Source organism: Syngnathus leptorhynchus, chromosome 4 (assembly GCF_054491065.1).
Source record: "Syngnathus leptorhynchus isolate UIUO chromosome 4, UIUO_Slep, whole genome shotgun sequence".
NCBI lineage: Eukaryota > Metazoa > Chordata > Actinopteri > Syngnathiformes > Syngnathidae > Syngnathus > Syngnathus leptorhynchus.
In genome coordinates this window covers 3465944-3481150 of record NC_141198.1, presented here as the reverse complement: position 1 = coordinate 3481150, position 15207 = coordinate 3465944, and the positions used below count along the sequence as shown (strand labels likewise).

Below are 15207 nucleotides of genomic sequence, written 5' to 3'. Positions count from 1 at the left end.
CACAACTTGGAGGAGCAGCGGCTCTCCTCAGAGTCTCTCCCGGATGACCGAGCTTCTCACCTTATCTCTAAAGGAGACCCCGGACACCCTGCGGAGGAAACTCATTTTGGCCGCTTGTATCCGGGATCTCGTTCTTTTGGTCACTACCCATAGCTCGTGACCATAGGTCAAGGTAGGAGCATAGATCGACTGGTAAATCGAGAGCTTTGCCTTTTGGCTCTTCTCTCTCTTCACCATGATGGACCGGTACGGAGTCCGCATTACTGCCGACGCTGCACCGATCCGCCTGTCGATCTCGCGCTCCATCCTGCCCTCACTCGTGAACAAGACCCCAAGATACTTGAACTCCTCCACTTGGGGCAGGATCTCATCCCCGATCCGGAGAGGGCATTCCACCTTTTTCCGACCGAGGACCATGGACTCGGATTTGGAGGTGCTGACCCTCATCTCGACCGCTTCACACTCAGCTGCGAACCACTCCAGTGAGAGGTGGAGATCAAGGCCTGAAAAAGCCAACAGCACCACGTCATCTGCAAAAAGGAGAGACACGATGCTGAGGTCCCCAAACCGGACCCCCTCAATGCCTCGACTGCGCCTCGATATTCTGTCCATAAAAATTATGAACAGAATCGGTGACAAAGGGCAGCCTTGGCGGAGTCCAACTCTCACCGGAAATGAATCCGACTTACTGCCGGAAATGTGGACCAAACTCTGGCATCGGTGATACAGAGACCTAACTGCCTTTATCAGTTGGCTCGGCACCCCGTACTCGCGAAGCACCCTCCACAGAATACAGTTACTTTTTTATTTTATTTTATAACGCTGGTACGTTTATCCCATTACTCTCCAAACCTGAGTATGTTATCGGATGATGTTTTCTATTTGTGATTATTTCTTTTTCACAGGATATCACCTCAGTCCAAGAAGTAGAAACAGACTCTGTGGTTGTAAAAGTTCACTATTCATACACCGTGGCACTGTCAGTACCTTCAAATGCATCATATCATGAACTGAAGGAAGAAATTGCTCAACAATTGGACCAGCCAGCATCTTCTCTGCGCCTCAGGTAACTGTCCAGTTTGTTGCCTTAAATTGTCATATATGTAATAAGCTTTTTTTTTTGTTTCAAACTCAAATGTGTTTTGTTTATTGGAAAAAAGTCCTGCAAGATTAGTTAGAATAATAATGAAGTCTAGAAACGGTTTATCTTTACAGTACAGTGGAGCCTCGGTTTTCGACCACAGTGCGTTTGAGAAGTGAATCGTTCGAATTCTGAATCATGATTTTCCCATTACAAATAATGGAAAAAAAATCCATTCCAAGCAAAAACCGACATTTTAATGCATTTTTTCAGTTTCTCATTTTTGTCTGATCGCGCAACAATATAACAATATAATATACCAAAACATCACAAAAAAACAACACAAAAAGTAAAAACAAGAAGGCACAATGAATAAACAAGAGCGACGAATGAATATAAATAAACAAATAAGAAGAGTAAAAATGGAGCAAGTGTGCATACAGCAGACAGTCAGAATACAGCGCGAGAGTAGTGCAAGGCAGCCAACGTGGCCCAAAAGGTCAGGACGTTATGCAGCGGAGGGGGGAGAGAGTTCAGGATCCTAACAGCCTGGAGTATGAAGCTGTTGGTGAGTCTGGTGGTGCGGGAGCGCAGGCTCCTGTACCTCTTCCCAGAGGGCAGCAGATCAAACAAAGCGTGAGCGGGGTGACTCACATCACACACAATCGTGGTCGCCTTGCGGGTGAGACGGGAGGTGTAAATGTCCTTCAGGGAGGGGAGTGAAGCACGAATAATCCTACCGGCTGTCTTCACTATGCGCTGCAGGCCTTCATGTTGTATTCAGTGCAGCTACCACCCCACACCGCGATACAACTAGAGAGGACGCTCTCAATGGTGCCACGGTAGAAGGTGATCATGATGGCTGGTGGAGCACCTGCTCGCCTGAGTTTCCGTTGTTTTTTTAAGAACGTCTTTGTGTTTTAGGATCGCTTTACTGCTCCCACTTGCTTCCTTTGGAGGCATGATTAGAGTTGATGCAATCCTCAGAGTAACGAGAATGTAACAACGAACGGAGTCAGTTAGCATGCAGGTCCTCTCGGCTCATCTCGCGAGGTTCGACAACCGAAATTTCATCCGACATCCGAAGCAAAAAAATCACGAATTTTTTGTTAGAATATCAATTTGTTCGGGAACCGGGACATTCAAAAACCAAGGCTCCACTGTCAATTGTGCACTTATCTGATGTAAGTGACTGGCTCTCCGTTTAAAGGGTAAAATTCTGTACTTTAGCCCCTCTGCAGTGACGCAGTCTGTAGGGGAGACAAGAATTGATTTAAGCCGTTACGGGAAGGAGATTAGTTCCGAATCTAACCGCTGTTCAGGTAACTAATCTATTGTTAGATTTAATTCCGTCATTTCCGGATGCCAGTCCCGCTGAAATCAAAGAAACCCGAGGGTTGAGTAACTACTTTGTTGAGACCTAGGATCTCCTCGATGGCGGCCATTTCAGCGGCTCTCCTTTCCTATTAAGATTGTTGCTCTTGTTATCTAATCGGAATAGTTTAGCTGTCTTTGTTAAAACCGCAGAAACTTGTTTATTTTCACTAGCGCGCACCCACACTAGCTGAGCTCAAGTTAACTGTTTCGAGCCAGATTCTGACACTCCCTGATGTCAAGGATTAAAGCTGTCTTCATTTAAAAAAGAACTGAACGGTTTAAAGTGTGACTAAGATCGAGAAACAAAGGAGATTTAAAGTACAAAAGATCAAAATAATCATTATTCGAAGTTAAATGATTATAAAGTAGAAATTTAATGAATGAGCAAGAAAGAGAATTACAAATTTAAATTGTTCGAACAACTAACAATAATTTTCACTCACCATTCTCAATAGAGCAAAAATTATTCAGTCTCAAAGTTCTCTCGATTGAAAACTCAAAAAGGGTAAGAGGCTAGAGGTCTTAAATGCTGTTTGGTGGAAAAGTCGAGTGATCAGTTCTCCTTGTTCCAAAATCCGAATTCTGTTTAAAAGAACAGGCTGGCCTAAAGAATGACGACACCCTAAAAATGGCTCCTCTCTCCTGCACCGAGGTCTGCATCTCCTAGCCTGTCTTTAAGCTTAAATTTTGACTGAGTCCAATTTGAAGATAGTATAAATTCATTTTAACGGACCTTGGGTTAATCTCAGAAAGAATGAAATCTATCTTTGTCTAATCGGCGTTCTCAACCCCCGGCAGTAGCCGCAGGGGCCAAGCCCCGACGGGGAGAGAGAGAGTGCTCCTCCTTGTCCGAACGAACCTTTTATAACAGTCCAGTTCGTGGGTAGGTACTATGCCTGCTTGGTCACGTACCAGTTTTTTTCCATGACTTACATTGGCCTCAGATGACCCAAATGCTTCCAGAATAGGCTGCACCTGCATCTCGGCCGATCTCAACCGGATTCAATCAAATGAGGTGACCATTTTCTCACGGAAGTAACAATTTTCTCAGGAAGTCTTCATCCTGTTTCCCACTTCCAAATCTTGTCAACTGTCTGTCAACTTGACATTTGCAAATGTTTTTTCTCTGACTTGTTCCGTCAAACAGCATTCTGTTTAGGCTCTAACTTGATGAATGTGAACGTATGTTTTTTTTCTAAACATACCACTCCCTTAAATGCTGCTCTGTTTCTCATTAGACATCGGAAGCATGGCTCTCAGGTACTTGTACCTCTTGAATGGGAATTAGAGCCAGGGAGGACCATACAAGAGTTCTCGGAGTCTGGCAGAACAACTTTGTGGTGTCAGGTGAGGATTTGAATTAACATTGATGTTCTGAAAACTTCTTTGTTTTTTTCTTCCACCCAATAACGCAAGACAGAAAGTAGTACCAGACAAAATGTTTTTTTTTTTTCCAAAACTTTTTTTTTCATGTAATTAGGGCCCAAGCAGCAACCTTATTGTTTTTGTAGGCTGCCAACTGCAGCACGTCATGTGCTCAAAAATACCTCAGTAATTCTCAAGGTGCAAGAACACCCCAAAACGAAGTTTTAAAACAAAAAGTAATTTCATTCTTGCACCCTGGAGTGACAATACTTTATATTCTTGTATTTGCATAGGCCTTAAATGTGGCAAAAAAATTGCAATGAATAAAAACACAGTGATGCCTTCGAACAGAACTGTGATAGGTGATGGTCAGCTTCTAAACTTTCCAAACATACACCGATAACTAATTAAATGTACTGATGAATATCTACCGAGCAGGAATGTGTATCTTTACGGCGTGTGCACTCTTCTAATTCAGGCAGAAGATTCTCTACGCAACCATACCATCCTCTACCAAATGGTGGCACTATATGATTATGCTGCTCAGGGTCAAGAGGATTTGGAGTTCAGCGAAGGGGATACCATTGACATCCTTTGTGAAGGTACAGTTCTGCGGTTTATTCTTGCAACGTTTAGGGAAAAAAGTACCGTATTTTTCGGACTAAAAGTTGTTGCGGAGTATAAGTCACACCAGCCATAAAATGGACAATAAAGTGGAAAAAACATATATACCGTAATTTTTGGACTATAAGTCGCGGTTTTTGTCATAGTTTGGGGGGGGGGGGCGATTTATACTCAGATCAAATCCTTTGCCTTTTATGTAAACAATCGCCGCGCGGCACGGGTGAAGTCACTTGCAGTTCAAATGACAGTAATCCCTTCCTACATCGCGGTTCGTTTATTGCGGTTTCACTACATTGCGGATTTTTGAATTTTGAAAATTTGTGAAAAAATTCACAAAGTCACTCCTGAGTATTAGTCCCCCCCCACCCAAACTATGAAAAAAATGTGACTTATAGTCCGAAAAATACGGTATTCTCACACAAAGACATTGTATCTTCAGGAATTGAAAAAATAATAACTCGTGGAGTTATTTTCAGTGACATAACTTTCTCTCTTTTTATGAGTGTTTCTAAAAATCTTTGGAGCACTTCTGGACGTTTGGACCTAACTAATTTGTCCTCACGGATGGATGTTAGTTGACGGTTACCAGACATTTAGGGCAGGGCAGTGAAGTTCTTCTACTCCGAACTTAAGTACAGAACTTAAGAACAAAGGTATAATAGTGAAGGAAAAGTAACAACATTACTAAAACCTGAATTGAAAAAAACGTTTTAATTACCAAAATAAAATAGTCACAAAAATTCTTAAAAAAATAACTTATTGAAACTATGTTCCTCTTACGGTCATAAAACTAACTATAGTTAAAGCAAAAATGTCCTGTGTTTTCATCAGTGTCATTTAATATCATACACGCTTTTGGTATTCATTTTAAATGCATTTATTTCATATGACCGTACAGAAGAAGGAAGGTCAAACAGTCGTTTGAGTATTGTCATTGACTTTATTACCACACCACAGTGGAGCCTCGGTTTTCGGACGTCCCGGTTCTCGAACAATTCGGAATTCGAACAAAAAATTTGAGATTCTTTTGCTTCGGATGTCGGACGAAATTCGGTTGTCGAACCTCACGAGATGAGCCGAGAGGACCCGCATGCCAACTGACTCCGTTCGTTATTACATTCTCGTTACTCTGAGGATTGCATCACCTCTAATCATGCCTCCAAATGAAGCAAGTGGGAGCAGTAAAGCCATCTTAAAACACAAAGACGCTCCTCAAGCAATGCGACAGTGAGCGCCCGGTCGGCGCGCTGCGGTTGCGCAATCGGACCAAATTAAGCTCCCTGCAGGTCCACTTAAATTTTGGAAAATCAATTAGGACTTTCAAAATATCTTATAAATTTTAGCGACCGCTCTGTCACAATAATGCGACCAGCGCGGTGCAGTTGCGCGATTGGCGCCGCGCTACGGTAGCGCGTTCGGCGGTGTGCTGCAGTTGCGCGATCTGACAAAATTAAGCTCCCTGCGCACTGAGGTCCACTTAAATTTTAGAAAGTACATCAGGACTTTAAAAATATTTTCTAAATTTCAGCGACGGCTCTGTCACAATAATGCGATCAGCGTGGCGCAGTTGTGCACTCGGTGACGCGCTACGGTTGCGCGTTTGGCGGTGCGCTGCAGTTGCGCGATCGGACAGAAATACGCAAATGAAAAAATACTTAAAAAAAGCCGTTTTTTTTTTCTTGGAACGGATTTTTTTCCCATTGTTTGTAATGGGAAAACATGATTCGGAATTTCAACGATTCAGTTCTCGAACAGCCTTCTGGAACGGATTGTGTTCGAAAACTGAGGCTCGACTGTATTTTATTTTAGACTCACGAAATACTCCATATATTAAAAAAAACAACCCAAAGCTAATTCTAAAACTAATAAAAATAAACTAAGATGAAGCATTTTCCAAAAAAAAAAAAAAAAAAAAAACCCTAACAAATCAGGTTTTAAGACTAGTTGACTAACTGAAAAAACAATGACCAAATAATCTGAATGTTGGTACAGAAAGGTCATTTTCTCCAACCTATACAAAATATCTTGCTTGGATCAAATATTGTGTTTAAGATCAATTACTATTTATTTACTATTTATTGTGTTTAAGATCAATATTTTTGTCCCTTGAGTGTATGGCTGCATTGTGTTTAGTTTTTACAGTATGTGCCTCTTTCTGTTTTCTTTATAGTAAACGATGAGTGGTTGGAAGGACATTGTGCAGGGAGAATAGGCATCTTCCCCAGCAGCTTTGCCATGAGGGAAAATGAAATCTTGTGATGTCTTAAGTTTTAAATATTGAGCTGTACTGAATAATATTTCTGTGAGTTCAGATCAGTTTCATTACACCCTTCAGTTCAACCGTGCAAATTGTTAAACGACAGTTTCTCTTTTCTGTTCTTTTTTTCTTTTACTTTTTTTAAACCACTACGATGGCACATTATAGTGGGTGTTCTTTAAGTACCGTAATTTTCTGACTATAAGTCGCTCCGGAGTATAAGTCGCACCAGACATAAAATGCACAATAAAGTGAAAAAAAAACATATATAAGTCACACCGGAGAATCAGTTGCACTTTTGGGGCAAATTTATTTGTCAAAATCCAACAGCAAAAACAGACATGAACCAGCAACAACAGGCTAAACGATACGGTATGCTAACGTGACATATACACAAACGAGGAGCTGAAAACGGGCCTGACGTAACATTCAGAATTATTCAAGAAAGTATTACATAAATAACACGTTTATCAAACCATCTGTGTCACTCCAATTCATTAAATCCATCGATTGTGCTTTATGCAAACAATGCCGCGTATGCGCCATATATGCTGACGTCAGACCCATAGTAAGTTGCATTTCTAATTATTCCACAGACCCATATAAAGATATATAAAGTATAACGATATATAAGTATAAGTATATATAAAGTATATAAGTATATATAAGTATAAAGATATATAAAGTATCAAATAACTATCATATTACAACAATATTATCAAACCATCTGTGTCACTCCAAATCATTAAATCCATTGATCAAATTTTTCGTTCTTTATGTCAACAACGCCGCGCGTGCGCTGCAGAGATCTAGTATATAACTATATTGTAGCGTTAAAGTACCAGAAAAGACGTGGGTTTGGTAAACGGCTCTTTATTTAATAAGAGTTCAACGAGCTAACAACTACTGAACTTCCAGCCACGGAGGTAGAAGAGAGCTCCATAAAATAGGACCGTGTGTGCGTAAAAGCCATGTCCGAGCCCCATCCACGGTCGACGGACAGCCACCCGGCCAAGCGCCGGCCCCCGACTTCCATCCACGGAAATGAAAGAGAGCTCCCGTCGAGAAGGATCGGGCGTGCGTAAAAGCCATAATAGTTTTTCAAACCTTCTGTCACTCCAAATCATTAAATCCTTCAAACTATTCGTCCTCTGTGTCACTTACAAACAAACCCGCTAATGATGCCGGTAGTACATGGGGCCCTTCGTCATCTTCGTCATCCCGTGATCGAATCCTTTGCCCTTTATGTACCCAACTGCCGCGCGGCACGGGTGACATCACTTGCAGTTCAAATGACAGTAATCCCTTACTACATCGCGGTTCGTTTATCGCGGTTTCACTACATCGCGGATTTTTGAATTTTGAAAATTTGTGAAAAAAATCTCATAAGTCGCTCCTGAGTATAAGTCGCCCCCCCCCACCCAAACTATGATAAAAACCGCGACTTATAGTCCGAAAATTACGGTATTTCAAATTTTGTTACCCAATTATGCAATGGAATGTGTGAAGCTGATTTCAAATTCATTCTTCTTGCTCCTCTTTGTTAATTTAGATGATTTTTTTTTCTTTTTCCTCTTTTGAACTCAGTGTTACAGTGATAATTTGTTCAAACATCCATCCATCCATTTTCTGAACCGCTTCTCGTCACGAGGGTTGCGATCGTGCTGGCGTCTATCCCAGTTGACTTCAGGCAGTAGGTGGGGGACACCCTGAACTGGTTACCAGCCAATCGCTGGGCATACTATCCACACTCACACCTTTGGGCATATATTAAATACCGTATTTTTCCGACTAAAGGTCGCTCCGCAATATAGGTCGCATTAGCCATAAAATGCACAATAACGTGAAAAAAAAACATATATGTAAGTCACTCCGGAGTATAAGTCGCATTTTGGGGGAAATTTATTAGACAAAATCCAACACCAAGAACAGACATGAACAAGCAACAACAGACTTGGTGAGACTTGACTTGGACTTGGAAGTTAAAGTCTCGGGACTTGACTTGAGACACGATGACTTGAATGACTTCAGTGTTATTTCGTTCATGTTTTCAGTTTGAATATAAATTTAATAATAAATTTAAAAAAAACATCGATAACACGGTAGGAGCGCAGGCTGAGAATGGCATTGTCATAATTGGACCATTACCCTGTCAATCAATCAGCCGTGCCCTCTCTACGTACCTAACGTGTTTATTGGAGAATCACGCCCCTTTATATCAGACATACACAAACATGGGAGCGGTACCGCGAGTCATCACCTTTGTCTACCGTAATTACCTTTATGACGGCAAAAGACGGACAGCCCAGTGCAAGATATGCAAGAGAAACATTTCAGACAGCCAGACGACATCCTAAAACTTTGTCTGTCATTTGAAGAGCCATTCTGCCCAGTATTTGCAACTCAAATGTGTCAGACACTGTCGGCAGATGTTAATTTGTTTAGATTGAGCTGTCAATAAATCATCTTACGAGGTAATTTTTGCTTGATTCCATGGTGTATTTTACTGAATATCAATAATTACAGTGCAAATCCAAATTATTGTCATATTTTTTAAACAGGTTAGACACATTGGACAATGATGGTTACCTAAAATTACTTACTACTGAATATCAGTAATTACAGTGCAAATCCAAATTATTGTCATATTTTTTAAACACGTTAGACACATTGGACAATGATGGTTACTTAAAATTATTTATATCTTGTCCTTTCACGTGATTAAGATCAGATTCTGCGGGTAAAATTGCAATAATAAGGTGACTTGATTTGGATTTGACAATCTGTGACTTGACTTGCCCAAGAAAAAAAATCCTTGGGATTTACCGTATTTTCCGGACTAAAAGGCGCACCGGATTATAAGGTGCACCTTCAATGAACGGCCCATTTTAAAACGTTGTCCATATATAAGGCGCACCGGATTATAAAGCGCATAAAATAGAAGCTATACTGCAACAAACTGCGGTTGACTAGGGTTGCGGTATGCATCCACTAGCCACAATAACCAATGAGCTGCCCTCTGTAAACAATCGCGTTTCTCAAACTATCCTATAAAATGATCAGAATTGACTAAAGTTCGATCTAACGCATTGGTACTGCTTTCGTGTGTTTCCCTTTCATATCGATCCGTAAATTTACTCGAAACATTAACAGAGCAGCCGATTTTGACATGAAATAGCCTCGTGCGTATAGCAGCTATCACTATAGCATTAGCCACTCGCAAACTCTCATGAGCCTCAGCAAAGTGTAAACAATCGCGTTTCTCAAACGAGCACTTATAAAATGATCGGAACTGACTAAAGTTTGATCTAACACATTGGTACTGGTTACCTATGTTTCCCTTCCATATTGATCCGTAAATTTACTCGAAACATTAACAGAGCAGCCTATTTTGACATGAAATACCCTCGTGCGTATAGCAGCTATCACTATAGCATTAGCCACTCGCAAACTCCCATGAGCCTCAGCTCGCAGACTCCCATGAGCCTCAGCAAAGTGTAAACAATTGCGTTTCTCAAATGAGCGCTTGTAAAATGATCGGAACTGACTAAAGTTGGATCTAACATATTGGTACTGCTTACCTATGTTTCTCTTCCATATCGATCCGTAAATTTACTCGAAACAATGGAGCACGGGTACATCAGCTATTCAGTGACGCCCCCTGACCACGGTTGCCGTAATGCTGGTCAGCGATGCGACCTTGTAATTTACTATTCGTACTAAAACGTACTGAAAATTTTGGCAGACCAGTATGGATCAACAAATTCATCAATTGATCCATATATAAGGCGCACCGGACTGTAAGGCGCACTGTCGGCTTTTGAGAAAAAATTAGGTTTTTAGGTGCGTCTTATAGTCCGGAAAGTATGGTTCTTGAGACTTTAAGGTTAAGACTTTAGACTTACTTGAGACTTGCACGTGTGACTTGGTCCCATCTCTGGTATTTTCATAAGACAATAACTTGCAGTACAAGAAATACAGCTTATACAGTACAATGAGATCCTCAACATGAGCGTTCATGTAATAATGTTGAGTTATAAAAACAATTATTATTTTTGTAAAGACCAAGAGTTATATTTGTAATACTGAAAAAGATGAAAAAGTCTTAGTGGTTGTACTTTGAAAAACTATACAAGACTTACAAAAGACCAACAACCAGGTTCCTCATTGGGCGAGAGGCTGTGTTGTTGTTTTACTTGACTATTTGATTGTCAAATTCATCACGTGCAGTAAAAATGAAGAATGAGAACTGAAAAAAGAAAGAACGATACCTCAGTTTTAAAGTATTTAATTCACACAGTGCATTAAAAAGTGTCACATTGAATATGCAGATCAAACGGGAGGGATGTAACAGTAATAGACTAACATTGATTTAATGATAGCATTTTTCCTCAACTAGATTATTCATCTGGACCTTTTGTATCTAGAATACAAATAAACAGATAATACTGAAATCAGAAGCACTACAATTGACAGTCAAGAAAACAGGAAAACAGAGAAAACGAAAGACAATAACATCAATTGTAAAAAAACAAAACCCCAAGCTTTCTTGAAAATTATCTAACATAACAGCGGAAGTTGGTATCTATGTATGAAAATGGCCACCCAAATATGTATTTTGAATCAACATAACATTTAACTGTAGTATTTTCTAGTTTAGTATTCAAACTTTCATTGTTGGTTCCTTTTATGACCACTGTAAAGTCAACTAGAGCATTTATTTCAAGAATAATTGAATACCTCTCCACTGAAAAAAAAACACATGCATTACATGTGATTGTGAATGAAGAGATGAAGGAATTCCATGTCATTTGAACCTCATTCCGAGATCTTAACTATTTCACATTAAGAAATAAACACCACTGCACAGTAAATTAAATGATTCGTTGTACTGTGTTCATTTTGTTTTTACTTGTCAATTATTTTACTTGACTATTTTTATCAGAGTGTCCTGATGAAGGCGGAAGTACAAGTCGAAACATGTCAGGTAATTCAATCTAAATATCTTGTTTGTGATAAAAGAACCAGTAAAATAAATTAAATTAATTAAATAAATAAAATAGATAAGTAAAAAAATATTATAGCTAAATAAACATTGACCAAACACAATTTATGATATTTATCGACAGAAAAAAGGTTTGCAAGTGCTTTATGTGAAACAGAGTATAAATATTGTATTTGTAGAGTCCTGCAGACAGCAACAACTGTCAAATTTTAGAGCGTAGGTGGGGAAACCATCTATTTGGCTGTTTCAAAGCAATACAAAAATGCTCTTCGGTGTTTTCTTTCTTCTTTGAGTCTTTTGGAGGTTTTTAAATTGAGGAAAGGGTGACCATTTCCAGTTGCTCCTGAAACATAAGACAAACATTAACTGCCAAGGTTTTTTTACAAACCATTCAACACACATGGGTCTTATTTTGCTTATTTTTTCAAGTTATTGACCAATGTATTCATCTTACTCTCTTTGACGATGCAATGTTAATGGTTGAACAAACACGTTTAAGTCAGCCATGGAAAGAATCATTTTCTGAGGTGTTCAGGGGTTGCCGTGGGCCTCAGTAGGACTATCGTAGTATCAAAAGAATACTAATGTGAATAAAAATATTGCATCAATATCAAATGGCTAGTATAAATAATTTGTTTTTTTAATTTCTTTGATTTCCGTTATTTTCTAATGATGTTTTGTATAGTGACAGTATGTTCAGAGTCTTTTTTTGAGCTTTTCTAACGACCAGCTTTCTGTTTAATGTTGTGGCACAGCACAAAATATACTGTTTGAGTGGGAATAGCTTGAAGTTAACTGCAAGTAAACTAACCGCAAGGAGTGTGCAATTCCTCTTGTGTTCTTTCTGAATTTGAGGATAAGGTCAACAGAAAGGAAATCAATACAACGGTAAATAAGGTTGAACTGATAAGCTTATTTAAAAAAACAAATCAAAACAAGCCAGGAGAAGGTAATTTCCAATGTACAAATTGTGATTGCTCACTCGTGTCGAGACTTGAAGGGAGCAGAGGAGGCGGAGCCATATTCCTCACGGAATGTGGGCATTTGAAGGCATTAGTTATTTAATTATTCCTTCAAAATGAATAGATAAAATAGAGCATATTTTTTTCATTTTCTTGATAAAAAAAAATACATAAACTGAGCTCGTTCGTGTAAAATAGACCATTGTGGATTTTGTGTCCCTTTTAGTTAAGTGAGAGCTTACTATCAAACCAATATCCAATCCATCCATCCATTATCGTAGGACACACAGAATGAATGAATACATTTTATTTGTTTCCAACATGTAAACTATATATCATCAATCAAATGAAGACGAAAAATAAAAAGCAAAAACAAGGCGAGAGTCATTTAAATGATGACTTTGTATCATCATCATCATAGCTTGTCAGGCCAAACAGCCACCCATTCTAGGGTGTTCTGATTCACATTCAGCAAGTCAGCGTTGTTCAGGCTGAACCACCAAAGTGCAGACCTATCACAAAGTAACAATGTGTTTGGGGAGTAGGATATGCTGCTGTGACAAAAATAAGAAGTACCAAAGTCAGGGAAAACAAACAAACAAAAAAACAAAACATGGCATTACCCGTGGATGAATGCATGGACGCTGCAATTAATTCTGTTCTTGCAGAATTAACCACATTTTTCTTCTTGTTTATTTTTAGTAGATGAAGATGCTGGTCACAATATTGGCTTCCACTGTCGAAATTGATCAAAAGTAAAGTTTGTTTGACATACACAAGGTGAACCATTGGCCAATCAGGTCAATCACGGAGCAGTCCCAGATACTGAGGAGAACTCCTTTGAGTGATTCACAAAATCAATTTACCACATTTTGGCAGTAGAAATGGACCATACTATAACATAGTTAAACTGTGACAGAAAAAGAAAGTACAAAACAACCTCATCTGTACTGAAGACAGATTCTGACAGGTATGATGGTGGAGATAGTTGGACCCTAAATTCTGGGAGAAAGTCCAATTTGTCCAATTTTAGAGCAATCATTTTATCTCATATTTACTGTAGCAACAAGATATGAAGCAATGAGCGTAACATACTCAAGTTTCTTGTTAGCTTTTAGAACCACAGAAAATGAAATTTCTCCTATTTGCAGGCATTAGCACCTTTCAAACCCTTCAGACATTCTGTATTAGGAGCGTTCATCAAATGTGTTTGACAGATGGTCTCAAGTTTGAATTTCCATTACTACACAATTGTATACCCAAAGAAGAATGAAGATTTAGGTTGTAAATGAATACTACTGTTGTTTGTTAAATAAATATGGTAAATGTACTGCATGTAGAAATGTCAATATAGTGATCCATAAACGAGAGCATTTACCGCCATGTATTATTGTGTTGACTGCTCTCCAGTGGTCTCAGGTGGTGCATTGGGGTCCATGAAATCTGGGTGCTGCAGTTCCTTCAGGTATTTGGGAGGTGTAAGGACGTGGGTGGAACCTGCAAAAGACAAACACCTTTGCTCAAACTTAATGCAGAGTCAACTGCAAAGTGTGATGAAAGCCAACAAAATGCACCGTTTTATTATAAAAATTGAGTGCATTATTATAAAAATTGGGTGCAGTATTTTTTACTGTCCAACCTTAAAAAAAAATTTGCTTATTGTTTCTTGTCACAGAGAATACACCATGGACTATAACCACGAAGTAAATGTAAAAAGTAAAAAAAGATGTATTTCCGGTAAAATCTCATTTGGCATTGCCCTTTCCGGTAAAGCCTGGCGCCGTCGTTTTAAATCGATCTAACTGTAGAGGATTTCTACCATTTTTTTCTGGATTATTATTTTATGTGTAGCGTTTTTGAGTAGTGGCATGGTGGAGCACGTCCACCTCACAGTTCTGAGGGTGCGGGTTCGATTCCACTGCCAGCCCTCCCTGTTTGGTGTGTAAATGTTCTCCCCGTGCCTGCATGGGTTTTCTCCGGGTATTCTGGTTTCCTCCCACTTCCCAAAAACATGATTGAGCACTCCAATTTGCCCGTAGGTGAGAGTGTGAGTGCAGGTGGTTGTTCGTCTCTGTGTGCCTTGTGATTGGCTGGCAACCGGTTGTGTGCCTTGCCCTGTTCGTCATGGCGTAAGTCTGCTTTGATGAGCAATAGAGACGGTGGGTTGTTAAAGGGCATGTAAAGACACTATGAGGTCCCAAAATGTATTTGATAAAGATGGACTTGTTTTTTTGGAAACTGTTGTGAATTTTTGAATAAAATTGCGAATTGAGGAGAAATCAATGAAAAAGCAACGGTTTGTTTGTGATCATTGAAGTTCATCCCGGAAATTGCCAAAGTGACTGTGCCGTAGATTATAAGGAGGCTGAGCGTTGCCGAGTTACCTAGCCCATGTAAGCATCATGGCGGATACAAAGTCAAAGTCTGCGTTATTGTCAATTTCTTCACATGTCAAGACACACAAAGAGTTTGAAATTTTGTTTCCTACTATCCCACGGTGACAAGACACATTACATATTATATATGTGTGTGTGTG

At 39.5% G+C, this 15207-nt stretch overlaps 2 protein-coding genes across 7 annotated transcripts in view; one reads left to right on the top strand and one right to left on the bottom strand.

The window, feature by feature from the left end:
* The window catches only part of LOC147057660 (neutrophil cytosol factor 2-like), a 47363-nt gene extending 35780 nt beyond the window's left edge, over positions 1-11583 (top strand). For all 4 annotated transcript variants that reach the window (XM_085910743.1, XM_085910742.1, XM_085910741.1 and 1 more), the window contains 4 exons: positions 906-1066; positions 3697-3805; positions 4302-4425; positions 6618-11583. In XM_085910743.1, coding sequence (XP_085766869.1) covers positions 906-1066; positions 3697-3805; positions 4302-4425; positions 6618-6706 — 483 coding nt within the window. In that variant the 3' untranslated portion in view covers positions 6707-11583. The remainder of the gene's footprint in view (positions 1-905; positions 1067-3696; positions 3806-4301; positions 4426-6617) is intronic.
* LOC147057659 (syntaxin-binding protein 1-like) overlaps positions 11168-15207 on the bottom strand; it is a 61328-nt gene continuing 57288 nt past the window's right edge. For all 3 annotated transcript variants that reach the window (XM_085910738.1, XM_085910739.1, XM_085910740.1), the window contains 2 exons: positions 14050-14168; positions 11168-12052 (listed from right to left, as the gene is read on the bottom strand). In XM_085910738.1, coding sequence (XP_085766864.1) covers positions 14059-14168 — 110 coding nt within the window. In that variant the 3' untranslated portion in view covers positions 11168-12052; positions 14050-14058. The remainder of the gene's footprint in view (positions 12053-14049; positions 14169-15207) is intronic.